We start from the raw sequence: 17,427 nt of genomic DNA, 5'->3' as shown, positions 1-17,427 counted from the left end.
TAACTGGTGCCCTCGCCATGCCTTGCTCATTACCCCACATATTTAATCAAACAGCACTCATAACATCCTTTATAATATCATTAAAAATATGGATGTAAAATTAACAGTCAAATTATTGATGAGAAAAATGTGCATGGCGGGGGCCTGAGTTATAGTTATCTCCAGTTATTCCAAAACAAAATGTTCATCCACCTCAGCGCCTTCCTGGAATGTTTCAGGGTAATCTGTCCAGCGGGGGCCAAGAAAAAAGGGGGTCCCAACACATAAAATCTCCATGTATTTTCCATAGACTTCTTTAAGACAGGTTTTAGCAAAAACTGCTGAACGGAACTACACCAGATTTGCCAGGAAGCTTGATCTTGGTCTTGGTCCACAGATTGTGCTTTTTGTGACTAGGAGTAAATCAGTTCAGTAGTTTTTGAAATATTAAGGGTCAAATATAATTGTAATTTTTGGTAGTTGGGCTGACAAGAGTCACCAAGACTCTCACAAGACCACCAACTTAAAAAGGATAGTATTCTCATTGGCCCAGGAAGCTTTATTTAACCTTGGACCATCTCACTGCTGCGGAAGTGCTCTGATTGGCTATCAGGAACTTGAGATAAATGTTGCTGGCAGCCATTACAGGACTCCGGGGCTTACTCTCCTATTCTGAAGTTGTAAAAATAAAAAGATATATGGGGCAGGATAGGGATATCCTGACCCCCTAGGCCCCATGGTGGGAGAACCCAGAGGCCAAAAAAGAAAAAAGATGTACTGCAAAAAAAAAAAGAAAATGGCGAAGGCAGCATTTCTACATCATAAGCCATGGGGAGCCTACCCCTGGGGTAAAAAACAATTTATTTGGGGTGAGGAGGACATGCTGCCTCACTCCTCAAGCCATTGGAGGCCCTGCAGAGCCCACCCTCAAGGCTGATGTTTTAAATGGGAATGGGGGGCTACACTCCCCCTCCCCAAGCTTTGCGGGCTCCAGGGAGCTGTGCTGCCTCCAACTCCAACCCTCAAGGGGCTACAGGAAGCTCACCCTGGGGCTGCAATATATAAATATGGGAGATGGGCCCTGTGGCTCCTCTCCTCGAACCTGAAAGGCCATGGGGAGCCCACCGTTGGGGCTGATTCTTTAAAGGGAATGGGCCTCCCTCTTTTGGCCTCTAATGGCCCCAGTGAGCCCACCCCAGGACATAGCAGTTCCCTGTCTGCACTGGTGCGGTCAGGGAAACCTGTGTGTGCTCTTGCTGGTGGGAGCAATTTCAAGTCTCCTGCCAGGTGATAGCAAACATGAAGTCCACTCCCAGCTGACGGGAGCTTTCAAAATGTTTCCACCTGCTGAGAGCGGAGTTCACAACTGTTGACCTGTCACTTTCACATCTGTTTCTCTGCCCACAGTGATGAGGACAGGTAAACAGATCTGAATATTGCTCCTGTTCACAGGGAGCGGCAATTTTAGCTGCCTCCTGCAGGCTGGCGGCATGACGGCTCCCGGAGGATGGGGGAGCTGGTTGGGGCCACGGGGACCTTGGACTCCCTGGCAGCCCCCAACCAGGATATGGTGGGTGCCCTGTGTGGGCACCAGTGCCCACACGCTTTTTTGGCCTGGCCCCAGGGGATGTGGCCCCTGGGGCCAAAATCGACTGGGGAGGGAGGCCGTGTGCCCTCCTCCCTATTTAAATAGGTGTTGGGCCCGAGAGGATGAAGTCCCCTGGGCCAAAAACAGCCCAGAGAGGGGGGCTGCGTGCCCCTTCTCTATTTAATATCGTGCCTATCCCTTGGAATGGGGTCCATGGGGCCCAAATCATCGCATGGAGGGAGGCCACCTTACCCTCCCCTTCTGAAATGGCACCAGATCCTGGAAATGGGTCCTGAGGACAGAAACTGACCCGGGCAGGGGGGCTTTGTGCCACCCTCCCCTTCATTTTAATGAGTGGCCCTGGAGTCTTCAAGGCCAGGCTATATGGCCAACCCCTCCCCCCCCCAACAATTATTACTTTATCTTTAAAAAAAACCTAGAAGTTCAATGAAAAAAACAAAGGTTAAAGTATTGTTATAGTTAGGTGCAATAAAAATATGTGTTTTCGATGTGTAATCGGTGATGTCATAAATTATGTCATAGAACATGTCACAAGTGATGTCATACATGAGGTTATAAGCAGTGCATAGTGGGGTTGCAAGGTATAGTTGTATAGTTTATCGTTGCTAACTATAACTGGTGATTTTCTGTGGGTTTTTAGTTCAAAATGTAAAACTTTAATGTTGTCACTGACAAATTAACATAACTATAATGTTATTTTAACCTTTGTTTTTTCTAGTGAAAATATATATATCTAAATATATATATATATATATATATATATATATATATATATATATATATATATGAAATACACTTCCTTAAATGAACATTAAGGCTCCAGCACTCCACGAAGGTTAGAAAGGTTTATTATAACCAAGCAGGAACGCGTTTCGGCGTGACCGCCTTCTTCAACCTGCGGGCCGCCATTTTGGCCCCCTTTAAATATCCTTAGTAGTAACATTGATTTAAAGCAATACACTCCCTTTGAAAATTAAATAACCACTACATTATACTCCATTTGAGAAAAAATTTGTGAATTATATGCAAAAATATAAAACTAGTGCCCCAATATGCTAATAAACATGACAAAATGAACAAGTACACACATAAAGATATCAAAGAAACAATAATGAAACTTTACACATCTTAGTAAATATTAATGAATGAAATAAGATATTTGTCTCTGGGAAACTGCTGTGTGTATTCATCTGAAGAAAATATGTATGAGAAATCCACCAGGTCCAATCACATTGATATTAATATTAAGTAGGGCATTGTTTGTAGGGACAATTATTAAAATGAAAAAGATTCCCATATACTCATTCACCATCTCAAAAAATAGTTGACACGTTATAATAAACTTATTCATATCATTAATGAAAAGTAATCCATAATTTAACAATGCTAACCTAAATGTATGTATAACTCTTCACTCGAGTTAAGCCCCACTGGTTCTCTTGAATCGAATGCCAATATATATCTAGACTCTAATCTCCTCAGCTGTTTTTCCCTATCTCCTCCACGGATATCCTTCCTGATTCCATCTATTACGCTATATTTAACTTCTTCCATGCGACCTCCATGAAATTCATGGATGTGTCGGGCAACCGGGTAAGACTCATCTCTATTAACTATGGCCCTTAAATGTTGTAAAATTCTTTTGTGCACTTGGAGTTTTGTGCTACCTACATATAGCTTGGGGCAACTACATTTTAAAATATAAACTACATGGTCACTTTTGCAGTCGTATCTGCCTTTGATGGTATGTGTAGTTCTGTGGGTTAATTGAATAGTTTTGATGTTTTCCCCATTTTTACATGCCTTACACTTGGTGCATTTGAAAAATCCATCTGGTGCCTTTAACCAACTCTTAATCGATGGTTTCTCTTGTCTCACATCATTTTTGACCAACAAAGCTTTCATTGATTTTCCCTTTCTATAAGTTATGGTGGGCCTATTGCTTATTAGTGTGCCTATAACTGGATCACTTTTGAGCATATGCCAATGTTGTTGCAGTAACTTTCTTATGGAGTCATGTGCAGTATTAAATGTAGTAATAAATCTCACGATCCCCGTATCATTATGTTTTTTGTCATTCTTGATGTCCAGCACATTAGTTTTATTATCTGTCGTAAATAGTAACTGTTCCCTCATTCGGGATTTTACTCTTCTAACGGTGTTCCCTAAAACCTCATTGGCATAGCCTCTCTGTTTCAATCTTTCTATCATTTCACTCTCTACATTAGCATAATTTTGTTCTGTACTACAAATCCTTTTTGCTCTTAACAACTCTCCATAAGGAATATTATGTTTCAATGGCTGTGGATGATAACTTTTGGCATGTAATATACTGTTTCCAGCTGTGCTCTTCCTGTGTAGTGTTGTCTCAATTCTATTGTCCATTACGATCACTGATATATCTAAAAACTCAATCTTTTGCGAATCAATCTTGCCTGTGAATCTCAAATTGCAAGTGTTGTCATTGATTTCTTTGATAAATTCATGGGCAGTGGTTAAGTCTCCCTTCCAAATTATAAAGATATCATCAATGTACCTGAGCCACATAATAATATTGTCACTCCATTTGTCTAGGGGAGAATTATTTAAAATCTGTCCTTCCCACCACCCCATGAAAAGATTGGCATAACTAGGAGCAAAGCACGTTCCCATCGCTGTACCGCATACCTGCTCGAATATCTCGTTGTTAAAATAAAACATGTTATGTTGTAAACACCATGTGATCATTTCTAATAGCATTTTGCTGTGCTGATAAAAGTTGATAGATCGCTTTTTTAGAAAATAGTCAACTGCCTGGATTCCCAAATGATGCGGAATACTTGTGTATAACGCCGTTACATCTAGCGTCATCAGAAGGAAATCTTTCTCCCAGCTAATATCAAAAATCATTCTTAAAAAATCACTGCTGTCCCGTAGGTAAGATGATAGATTTCTAACCAAAGGTTGTAAATATGCATCTAAATACTGGGATACAAATTCAAACAAACTCCCTTTGATAGATACAATGGGCCTCCCAGGTGGTTTACATGCGTTTTTTGTGGATCTTGGGTATTAAATAGAACACAGGTAATTTAGGAAATTCTACTTTGAGAAACTTATATTCTTGTTCACTTAAAAGACCTCTATCTCTCCATTGTAACAATTCTAAATCAAAACTTGTTTAAACATTTGCCACATATTCCAAGTCAATTCTTTTGTAACATCCAGGATCATTTAACTGTGTGTAAGCCTCCTCCATGTATTGTTGTTTAGGCCATATTACAACATTTCCTCCTTTGTCAGAGCCTCGCACCACAATTTCAGGATTGTTAGACAATTTTTTCAGTGTATTGTGGTACCTACTGGTCTGTGTGTTTGCTTTCTTGGCTGTCTGAGCCCTCAGGATCTTAAGACCTTTAGTTAAAGTGTCAGAAAATTGATCAATTATATCTCCACTGTATGCGGGAATAGTTCTAGACTTGGGCTTCAGCCCTGATGACCCTTCTCGATCCAGACATATGCCCTCTGATTCCAGTCTAGTACAGTAATTACTTGTTCTTCACTAAATTCTTCCATGGAACTCTCTCTTAAAATTATTTAAAATTCATTCAAACAAGAATAAAATGATATTACCACAGGGAGTGAACATTGAACAATCAGGGTCTTCAATTGAGAGCCACATCAGTCAGAACTTACTCATTGAAGATGTGATGTTAATGAAGGATCTTTGGGAACTGGAAGAGAGTTCCATGGAAGAATTTAGTGAAGAACAAGTAATTACTAGACTGGAATCAGAGGGCATATGTCTGGATCGAGAAGGGTCATCAGGGCTGAAGCCCAAGTCTAGAACTATTCCCGCATACAGTGGAGATATAATTGATCAATTTTCTGACACTTTAACTAAAGGTCTTAAGATCCTGAGGGCTCAGACAGCCAAGAAAGCAAACACACAGACCAGTAGGTACCACAATACACTGAAAAAATTGTCTAACAATCCTGAAATTGTGGTGCGAGGCTCTGACAAAGGAGGAAATGTTGTAATATGGCCTAAACAACAATACATGGAGGAGGCTTACACACAGTTAAATGATCCTGGATGTTACAAAAGAATTGACTTGGAATATGTGGCAAATGTTTAAACAAGTTTTGATTTAGAATTGTTACAATGGAGAGATAGAGGTCTTTTAAGTGAACAAGAATATAAGTTTCTCAAAGTAGAATTTCCTAAATTACCTGTGTTCTATTTAATACCCAAGATCCACAAAAACGCATGTAAACCACCTGGGAGGCCCATTGTATCTATCAAAGGGAGTTTGTTTGAATTTGTATCCCAGTATTTAGATGCATATTTACAACCTTTGGTTAGAAATCTATCATCTTACCTACGGGACAGCAGTGATTTTTTAAGAATGATTTTTGATATTAGCTGGGAGAAAGATTTCCTTCTGATGACGCTAGATGTAACGGCGTTATACACAAGTATTCCGCATCATTTGGGAATCCAGGCAGTTGACTATTTTCTAAAAAAGCGATCTATCAACTTTTATCAGCACAGCAAAATGCTATTAGAAATGATCACATGGTGTTTACAACATAACATGTTTTATTTTAACAACGAGATATTCGAGCAGGTATGCGGTACAGCGATGGGAACGTGCTTTGCTCCTAGTTATGCCAATCTTTTCATGGGGTGGTGGGAAGGACAGATTTTAAATAATTCTCCCCTAGACAAATGGAGTGACAATATTATTATGTGGCTCAGGTACATTGATGATATCTTTATAATTTGGAAGGGAGACTTAACCACTGCCCATGAATTTATCAAAGAAATCAATGACAACACTTGCAATTTGAGATTCACAGGTAAGATTGATTCGCAAAAGATTGAGTTTTTAGATATATCAGTGATCGTAATGGACAATAGAATTGAGACAACACTACACAGGAAGAGCACAGCTGGAAACAGTATATTACATGCCAAAAGTTATCATCCACAGCCATTGAAACATAATATTCCTTATGGAGAGTTGTTAAGAGCAAAAAGGATTTGTAGTACAGAACAAAATTATGCTAATGTAGAGAGTGAAATGATAGAAAGATTGAAACAGAGAGGCTATGCCAATGAGGTTTTAGAGAACACCGTTAGAAGAGTAAAATCCCGAATGAGGGAACAGTTACTATTTACGACAGATAATAAAACTAATGTGCTGGACATCAAGAATGACAAAAAACATAATGATACGGGGATCGTGAGATTTATTACTACATTTAATACTGCACATGACTCCGTAAGAAAGTTACTGCAACAACATTGGCATATGCTCAAAAGTGATCCAGTTATAGGCACACTAATAAGCAATAGGCCCACCATAACTTATAGAAAGGGAAAATCAATGAAAGATTTGTTGGTCAAAAATGATGTGAGACAAGAGAAACCATCGATTAAGAGTTGGTTAAAGGCACCAGATGGATTTTTCAAATGCACCAAGTGTAAGGCATGTAAAAATGGGGAAAACATCAAAACTATTCAATTAACCCACAGAACTACACATACCATCAAAGGCAGATACGACTGCAAAAGTGACCATGTAGTTTATATTTTAAAATGTAGTTGCCCCAAGCTATATGTAGGTAGCACAAAACTCCAAGTGCACAAAAGAATTTTACAACATTTAAGGGCCATAGTTAATAGAGATGAGTCTTACCCGGTTGCCCGACACATCCATGAATTTCATGGAGGTCGCATGGAAGAAGTTAAATATAGTGTAATAGATGGAATCAGGAAGGATATCCGTGGAGGAGATAGGGAAAAACAGCTGAGGAGATTAGAGTCTAGATATATATTGGCATTCGATTCAAGAGAACCAGTGGGGCTTAACTCGAGTGAAGAGTTATACATACATTTAGGTTAGCATTGTTAAATTATGGATTACTTTTCATTAATGATATGAATAAGTTTATTATAACGTGTCAACTATTTTTTGAGATGGTGAATGAGTATATGGGAATCTTTTTCATTTTAATAATTGTCCCTACAAACAATGCCCTACTTAATATTAATATCAATGTGATTGGACCTGGTGGATTTCTCATACATATTTTCTTCAGATGAATACACACAGCAGTTTCCCAGAGACAAATATCTTATTTCATTCATTAATATTTACTAAGATGTGTAAAGTTTCATTATTGTTTCTTTGATATCTTTATGTGTGTACTTGTTCATTTTGTCATGTTTATTAGCATATTGGGGCACTAGTTTTATATTTTTGCATATAATTCACAAATTTTTTCTCAAATGGAGTATAATGTAGTGGTTATTTAATTTTCAAAGGGAGTGTATTGCTTTAAATCAATGTTACTACTAAGGATATTTAAAGGGGGCCAAAATGGCGGCCTGCAGGTTGAAGAAGGCGGTCACGCCGAAACGCGTTCCTGCTTGGTTATAATAAACCTTTCTAACCTTCGTGGAGTGCTGGAGCCTTAATGTTCATTTAAGGAAGTGTATTTCAAGTACAAGACGAGGTGGCGTGCGTCTAAGTCCAAGCACCATCGGCGATTAGGTGCAGAGAGAGAAGCGCCAAACGAAGTGTTTATATATATATATATATATATATATATATATATATATTCACTTAAAAAAGCAAAGGTTACAGGGACATTATAGTTAGGTTCTGAATTTACTCGCACAAAACCTTAGAAATTCAGCAGCTATAGTGAGAGGTATTTCAAGTAACTATAACCGCACTCTAAGGTAACTACAACTTGCATCTTATCTGTGCAGTTTTTTCTTCAATAATTTGACTGATAATGTTTCATTTATATTTTTATTGACTTTATAAAAGTTGTCATGAGTGTTGTAATATCTGGGGTAATTAACTGTGCATGGTTTTTCATTTTAGTTTTTCCCTAACTAAAATGCCCCTTTAACTTTTGTTTTTTAATGAATTTATGTGTGCGTGTGTGTGTTTGTATTTGTGTGTCAGTGTGCCAGTCACTGCTCTTCTTGTTTTCCCAGCAGCTTCATGGTGGCGCCAACCCCGGAGGGTTATATATATACTTACCTCATCTATACTTACCATGCCTTTTAAATTTCAAAGGCATGCCTGTCACCAGGCAGGTCGCTCCCCCCATCTGCAACGCAGCCCCCTGTGGGTTGAACCTCTGTTGCCATTTTTGCCGCCTGACTACTCGCTCCCTTTTTTCTGTACCCCTGAGCTTGGCTTCTGTGCCAGTTCGTTTTTTCATTCTGTGCCCCTGTGTTTTGCTTTCTGTACCCCTGTGCTCTGTTGTCCCTCTCCCGCCGTTTTTTCCCCGGGTTTTTCCCTCGCCGCTGAGCCCCTGCTGCCCCGCCCCGTTCACTCCCATTGGCCGCCCCACTCCCACCTCCCAGCTGCTCCTCCCTCCCTCTGCCCTCATATGGAGGCCGCGAAGCGGTGGTAGAGAGCGACCTTTGACCCTGTCACCAGGCAGGTCGCTCCCCCCATCTGCCACGCAGCCCCCTGTGGGTTGAACCTCCGTTGCCACTTTTGACGCCTGACTACTCGCTCCCTTTTTTCTGTACCCCTGCGCTTGGCTTCTGTGCCACTTCGTTTTTTCATTCTGTGCCCCTGTGTTTTGCTTTCTGTACCCCTATGCTCTGTTGTCCCTCTCCCGCCGTCTTTTCCCGCCGTTTTTTCCCCGGGTTTTTCCCTGGGTTTTTCCCTCGCCGCTGAGCCCCTGCTGCCCCACCCCCTTCACTCACATCGGCCACCCCGCTCCCACCTCCCAGCTGCTCCTCCCTCCCTCTGCCCTCATATGGAGGCCGTGAAGCGGGCGCGCAGTGGGCGCACCGCTGGCGCACCGAAGGCACGCCTAAGGCAAGCCCACCTGCACCCGTCCGCACCTGGATCCACACACTCAACACCAGACGAGACCACCCCTGCTACCGGGCCACCGAAAAAAACACACCCAGGGGGCTTTCACCTGCCGGAACTGCAGATTCACCAGCATCCAACCCTCCACACCACCAGCCAGAGAACCCAACCACCTCCGCCGCATCCTCCTCAACACCTGCTCCGCTCGCAAGCACGCCATCAAACTTTGGGTCCTCCTAGACTCCACCGCCCCCGACGTCGCCTTCCTGACTGAGACCTGGCTGAATGCCACCTCAGCACCAGACATCGCCATAGCCATCCCACAGGGCTACAAGATCTCCCGCAGAGACCGCACCAACGGAGTGGAAGGAGGAATCGCCATCATCCACAAAGACTCCATCAAAATCTCAACGAACACCAATAACACCCTCACCACCGCCGAGCACATGCACTTCCAGATCCACACCGACCCCAACACCACCCTCAGAGGAACTCTCATCTACAGACCTCCCGGACAACGCCCACAGTTCAGTGACACCATCGCCGACCTCATCAGCACCCACACGCCCTCGCTTCCACGGACTACATCCTCCTTGGGGACCTGAACTTCAACCTCCAGAACAACAACGACACCAACTCCACCGCCCTGATCGACAACCTCGCCAACCTCGGACTCAAACAGCTCGTAACGACACCCACTCACGCCTCTGGACACACGGTCGACTCCATCTTCTCCGCAAGCCCCCACGTCTCCTTCAACCACACCACAGAACCACACTGGACCGACCACAGATGCGTCCACTTCACCTTCAGAAAACCCACCACACACCACCGCACCCAACAGCTACCACGCCGCTGCTGGGGCAAGGTCACCGAGGACCAACTGACTACCACCCTCGCCCTGAGACCACCCACCGACCCCACCGACCCAGACACCGCCGCGACCAACCTCACACAGTGGATCAACGACTGCGCCAACACCCTCGCCCCTCTGAAGACCTCTACAACCAACCCCACCGACAAGAAAGCCGCCTGGTTCACGAGGACCTCCGGATCTCCAAGCACACCTGTCGGAAGCTGGAGAAGAAATGGCTCCACGACCGAACACCAGACAACCACACAGCCCTCAAGAGCGCCACCCGCAGACATCACCAACTCATCAGGACCGCCAAGAAGACTGCCTTCAAGGACCGCCTAGACAACAATGCACACAACACCAAAGAGCTCTTCAGCATCTTGAAAGAACTCTCCAACCCCAGCTCCATCACCAACGACATCCCGCCATCTCAAGACCTGTGCGACTCCCTGGCCACCTTCTTCCACCGCAAGATCACCGACATCCACGACAGCTTCAACCCCGACCCCCCCGCACCCACCACCGAGTCCACCACCCCTGCTACTACCACTCGCACCAGTCGCCTGACCGTCTGGTCCAGCGTCAGCGACGAAAACACCATCAAAACCATGAACTCCATCCACTCCGGATCCCCATCGGACCCCTGCCCTCACCACGTCTTCAACAAAGCCAGTGCAGCCATTGTGCCCCACCTCCGGAAAACAATCAACTGTTCCTTCGAGACAGCAACCTTCCCAGAAAGCTGGAAGCATGCTGAGATCAACGCCCTTCTGAAGAAGCCCAAGGCGGACCCCAAGGACCTCAAGAACTTCCGGCCCATCTCCCTGCTCCCTTTCCCAGAAAAAGTGACCGAGAAGATTGTCAACAAACAGCTGACCCGCTACCTCGAAGTCAACAACATCCTGGACCCTTCCCAATCCGGTTTTCGCAGTAACCACTTCACCGAGCCGCCCTCATTGCCGCCACTGACGACATCCGGACCCTGATGGACAAAGGAGAAACAGCCGCCCTCATCCTCCTGGACCTATCAGCAGCCTTTGACACGGTCTGCCACCGCACCCTATCAGCACGCCTTCATGACGCCGGTATCCAAGAGAAGGCCCTGGCCTAGACCACATCCTTCCTCTCCGGCAGAACCCAGAGCGTCCGCCTCCCACCCTTCTGCTCCAAAACCACCGAGATCATCTGCGGCATCCCACAGGGGTCCTCCCTCAGCCCGACACTGTTCAATATCTACATGGCCCCCCTCGCCCACGTCGCACAACAACACAACCTCAACATCATCTCCTACGCCGACGACACCCAGCTGATCATATCCCTCACCGAAGATCCCCACACCGCCAAAGCTAACCTCCACCGAGGAATGAAGGCCATAGCCGACTGGATGAAGGACAGCAGACTGAAGCTGAACTCAGACAAGACGGAGGTCCTCATTCTCGGACCCACCCCATCAGCCTGGGACGACTCTTGGTGGCCCACGTCACTAGGCACAGCCCCGGAACCCACGGACCACGCACGCAACCTGGGGGTCATCCTCGACTCCACTCTCTCCATGACCAGGCAAGTCAACGACGTCTCCGCGTCCTGCTTCAACACCCTCCGTATGCTCCGCAGGATCTTCAAATGGATCCCCCTCGACACGAGAAAAAACTTTACCTAGGCCCTCATCACCAACAGACTTGACTACGGGAATGCCCTCTACTCAGGAACTACAAACAAGCTACTGAGATGACTCCAACGCATCCAGAACGCCTCTGCCCGACTCATCCTCGATGTCCCCTGCCGCAGCCACATCACACTCCACCTGAGAGGCCTGCACTGGCTCCCCGTCAACAAAAGGATCACCTTCAAGCTCCTGATCCACGCACACAAAGCACTGCACAACACCGGACCCACCTACCTCAACAACCGACTCAGCTTCCACACCCCCACCCGAAGCCTCCGCTCAGCCAACCTCGCCCTTGCCACAGTCCCCCGCATCCGAAAAAACACCGCCGGTGGCAGATCCTTCTCCTACCTTGCCGCCAAGACCTGGAACACTCTCCCCACCATCCTACGACAGACCCAGGACCTGCTGGCCTTCAGAAGACTCCTCAAGACCTGGCTCTTCGACCAGTAGCACCCCCCCCAACGCCTTGAGACCCTCGCGGGTATGTAGCGTGCTTTACAAACGCAGTGATTGATTGATTGATTGATGGTAAAGGATGCGTGGTAAAGGCATGTGTGGAAAAGACTGCATTGTAAAGGATGTTTCTCCACTGAAAGATGTACGTCATGAAAATGAAATTAGGCATGTTCTGAGACTTCACTGTAACCATAAGGACAATTGTTAAATATCTTTTCCCTGTCTGATTGTACAAGTGCCATTGGGCAGCTCTCATAGTTGAAAACAAAATGTGCATATGCATGTTGTGTTGCTAAGTAGACTAGCGCTTCAGAGCAGAGCATTTTATATGACAAATCCATGCACTATTTTATGAGGAGGCCTCTATGCAGCAGTAGGGTAGATATTGAATGCCTACTTGATGTTAGAAACTTGTAGATCTAACCTTCTTTGCTATTAACTTGCTGGAATACATAAAGGAGTCTAGGAGAGAATTTGTGCTGATGCACAACATGAGACAAGGATAACTCTGTCCCTCCATCTCAGCCAAGGGCCTTGAAGGGAGGCAGTCATTTATAATGCCTGGGAGTTAGTGAACAGAGGTCAAATGATGTTGCCTAGAGATGCTGTTTCTTTGTGTACATAATGACCAGGACACGTTCACTTTGGGACTGGCCTATAGGACGATTAGGCAATGCCTAAAGGGCTGGTCTGACAGGTCAGTGTGTGGGCTGTTTTCTAACTGTAGTCCTGTTTCATGTTCTGGTTGGTTGGCTTTTAGTGTGGATTCCCCTTCTATTATCACAACCACTGCCTACAGCAGCTACAAATGTATGCAGTCTCCCACCCCATGCAAAATACCTATGCAGCTTGTCTTTAAAAGTTCAAAACCCCCCTAATTTGCAAACATGGGTCACTTTTTTAGCATCAAATTTGCTGATGATAGACACTTTTATTTTGGTGCCTTGGCCTATTTTCGGTCCCAGTCTGACCCTGGCCATGTTTACTTCCCATGGTTATTCTTTGCAGAGGTGGGACAGAAGTTTTCCTGATAAATATGCAAGACGAGCTAGAAAATGAAGGTGGGGTAGCCACTGAAGGCTCTTGAAGTCTGGCTTTGGCTCAGCTCGAAGTCCTGTTGGAACCAGCCAAGCTTTCAAGGGGCTTCTGCCTGCTGCAGTCCTTCTCCCAAGAATTTAGAGGCATATCTAAGAAATGTGCTACTGCACACATCGCAGCTCCACTTTTCTTGCACCCCTTAGCCCCCCCCAATGCCACCATGGGTGTGCCGTATTTAAAATACGGCGCACCATAGTGGAAGGTAGCGGACTAGCGGCAAAATTTGTGGCGCTAGTCCGGCACTTTGCAGGATTCGCTTACATTTTGACACTAATCCTGCAAAGCACCCAGAGGCCCATTGTAAACAATGGAAGCCTCCTTTTAACGCCTGCTCTGAGCAGGCGTTAAAAGTGAAGAGAAAAATGGCGCAAAAAAATCTCTTAGATTTCCTTGCACCATTTTTTTGCCCCCCCTAATGGGGTAACGCCCCTCTTTGCATACATTATGCCTGACACAGGCATAAGGTAGTGCAAAGGGTTACAAAGTGGACAGTGCATGCATTGCACCACTTTGTAAATATGGTGCAGCATTTTTGGCCTTCTAACATCACATTAGCATTAAAAAAATGACGCTAGTGTGACGTTGGTATGGCCCTAGGGGCTCCTAAATACGCCCCTTAGGGTTACAGTCAGAGCTGACGACTTTGAAACTGGTGAACTAGGTTTGATTCTCTGCATAAACTGAACCTCCTGTGATCCTTGACATATGAGGTAATCTCATGTAAAAATGATTGTGATCTTGTATGCTGTAACTGGTGCTCAAATGAAGTGTTTCACTACCTTTTGGTCGAGTGCACACAATGTAGAAAAATGCACAAACAGATAAAAACAAAGTGTTAGAATAAAAAAGGAAAGACACGATACCCATGTAGTGGCTAATTTGTATGAAGCGAAAACAGAAAGCCTGGATACATCTTGGTTTACCCGCCTAAATTGTGTGATCTGATGCAAATATTTTATTTCACAAAAACTACTTCTTTTTCATTATCAAGTAAGAAAGCACTTTCATTTATACAAGTTCAGAATACTAGCTGGACAAAACATATTGTGTTTGATTTAATAGACTATAATGTTGCTCTATAATAAATCTAGGCTAGGGACTGGGGGTTACATGACAACTGTCTTGCTTCTCAGGTCACGAACGGGTCATGTTTAAAATCTGTTTTAAGAAGTATTCCCGGGGCAGTGCTATAATGTGACCTATTATTCTCAAATGATCCACATTTTAAAGAAATAAACATTTTTGAACTTTGAAGAGACTTTATCATGCTATAAGTGATGTTTGTTGTATGCTGGACATGGCAAATATTCTCAGGGCTCGGCTTGTGCACGGGCTCTAAGACTCGAGCCAGACGCTTGGCTGGGCACTGGCTCGGATCACGGTGTTAATTTGTTGACTCGCCCAGCTCTACTAGAAAACGTGCTGTATATCCGGATCCTTGGCTCGTCAGTTTTTTTTTTTTTATAGGAAAGAGTGTATTTTAATTACGTGTGATATGTGTTAAATCAGCTGCCCCTTCCCTTATTTACAGAATTAGCACCGGCCAAGACCTGTTCAACTTCACGAAAGTGGTACAGACATGGTTGTGCGAACAAAACTTTTCACAAATACTTAGAATTAATTGGAATACTCATTTTAAAACTGGAAAGTAATAATACTTTACTCTTAAAACTGATGCATATTGTAAGTACAAGTAAATCTATCTTTTTGAATACTGTTTCTATAATACATTATAAATATCTAATTTTAATATTTAGTAGCACCGGCCTAAAATACCTTATTGATTAATAACTGTACGTCTAAATTAGAGCATTTCAAATAAAAAGAATCCAAAGTCTTTATTTACTTTCCTGAAGCCTTGAGTAAACGCGGGTTTTAAATCAACTTTGTTCAGTGCAGGTACCATTTTGTTTGTACTTCAAGTCAAATTTAAAGTTTATTCATCTTCAGCTGTTGTTGGTTGTTCTTCCTGTCCCTCTTCCAAGTGTAACTAAAACATTCACCAGTTTATGCAAACCTGTTCTGCTTCTTGCAGGTTAACAGAATAAAAACCCCAAAACAGATTGACGAGTTCATAGAAATTGCGATGGACACAGGGGCGTGGTACAAGAGATGTTGGGTTCGAATCCGCACGGAGCTCTACGGAGTGAGTACAAAATAACATGTATTATCGACTTCATGCTGATAGACAAATCCTCCAGATAAAAGTTTATCCAGGATGCCTGATCATGTTGTGGAGGGGATTGAAAGCACATACTTGCAGCTTTTTGTTTTTTATTGACCTCTCTGATCAGGCGTTTGGAGTCACCCACTGATGCTCTTGAGTGATGCATGCATTTACAAAATTGTCAGTAAAGATACACAAAGTAAATCTAGCGTTTGATACTGATGTAATACTTGAGCAGTTAATAATAGAGAGCAAACTTTGGCAAAGGAGGTGATTTTGCACTTCATGAACAATGAAACATTCTTTCCTCAGAAGAGAGGTCAGTTCCCAGAGGGAGGGGCCAAAGCTGTGGGTGGTATCTGTAAGAGGCCATGCGCACTGGTGTGGGCCTTGGGCCTTTCCTCTAAAGGCTATGAATGGGGAACCTCCAAGATCTTGACAAATGGGGGCTCTTTTCTTGCTTAAAGTAAATATCTTCTAACGCAAACTTTTGCATCTCACAGATGATGTGGGTTTTTTTTAAGAAGAAGAAGAAACATGTTGCGTGCTCACATAATGACATGGCATGTATTCTGTGTTTACAGATCTGGCTAACATTTATGAAATGCTTCAACTACCCTGTGAGAGAAAACACCATCAAGCTGTCCACGGTGTGGCTCACCCTGTCATTTGGGTAAGAGTGCTTCGGTGCTGTGTTGTCGCAGGCGTTCATCGCTCCACCGTCCATCCGTTTAGTAGGCATTTTAAAATATTATCTGCCCAATTTACGAAAAAGCTGCGATTTACACACTGTGCAGGTTACATCCTTGCACAAGTTCAGCATGCATCTGAGGAACCTGTTCACACAGAGGTCACTGATTCAGAGAAAATCGATGCCAGGGAGTGACTTACACGTGAACAGTTTTTTAGAAACGTGTGCATGTTTGCAGGTGTTATCATATTTGCATGGTTAGCTATTGCAGATCAATATATAAAGTTATGGGATGCTTTGAATGTGTAATTTGTAAAAGCCAGAGTGCCAGTGCCAAAAGCTTCTCCGACACCCGCATCTGCTGTCTAGTCTTAAATCCAACTCACGCCTCTTCAATCCACTACCAGACACTCCCTGCCCTTTTATCTCACTCTTGCAGGTTCCTGCGTTCTCCATTTGTGACTTTTGCAAGCATTTCTGCTTTATTTGTTTTTCCCTTTCTTGCTCTTGGTAAATATCTAATGCAGACAAATAAGTACCTGTCCCCACAAATGAGTGTCAGTTACCCCCACCTGCAACCACTGGTTCAAATTAAGCACTGGATGTTGGTAAAAGGTGTGTATCATGAGCTATTAACCATGGTGATTAATGCTTTCTAAAACTTTACTTTATGAGGGCACCAAAAGAGCAACGTGTGTATCCTTTTCTGTTAAAAAGTAGATTCCCAAAGCACAGGTTTAAGCAGTTCTTCATGTCACTGCTTTCACCCAACGGACAACCAGAAAGTGGTACCCTCTCTACAACGGCCACTGCTACCAAACGTATCCACCCATTTAACAATCATCAGGGCAATTTCAGCTCTTTTTCTTGGAACATTGCTGGACTAGAAACTAAACTTCTTGAATCTGACTCTAGAATTATTGAGGTCCTTCATCTCATGCTATGATAGGAAACTGGCGATACTGATTGGGTGCTGTTGACAAATCACAAAGATCATTAAAGGGGAGACCAAAGACTTACTTACTCAACTATATTTTACTTATTTAACAGTTTTCTATAGTGTCTGC

The 17,427-nt window shown here is 43.8% G+C and overlaps 1 protein-coding gene across 1 annotated transcript in view; it reads left to right on the top strand.

Moving 5' to 3' along the window:
* Positions 1 to 17,427, top strand: part of SV2C (synaptic vesicle glycoprotein 2C) — a 588,766-nt gene that overhangs the window by 513,723 nt on the left and 57,616 nt on the right. The window contains exons 7-8 of the mRNA XM_069223649.1: positions 15,538 to 15,648; positions 16,254 to 16,342. Of these exons, the coding sequence (XP_069079750.1) occupies positions 15,538 to 15,648; positions 16,254 to 16,342 (200 nt within the window). The remainder of the gene's footprint in view (positions 1 to 15,537; positions 15,649 to 16,253; positions 16,343 to 17,427) is intronic.

This window comes from Pleurodeles waltl, chromosome 1_1 (genome assembly GCF_031143425.1).
Source record: "Pleurodeles waltl isolate 20211129_DDA chromosome 1_1, aPleWal1.hap1.20221129, whole genome shotgun sequence".
Classification (NCBI taxonomy): Eukaryota; Metazoa; Chordata; class Amphibia; order Caudata; family Salamandridae; genus Pleurodeles; species Pleurodeles waltl.
The sequence above is the reverse complement of the archived record's forward strand: the minus strand, read 5'-3'. Positions and strand labels throughout refer to the sequence as shown.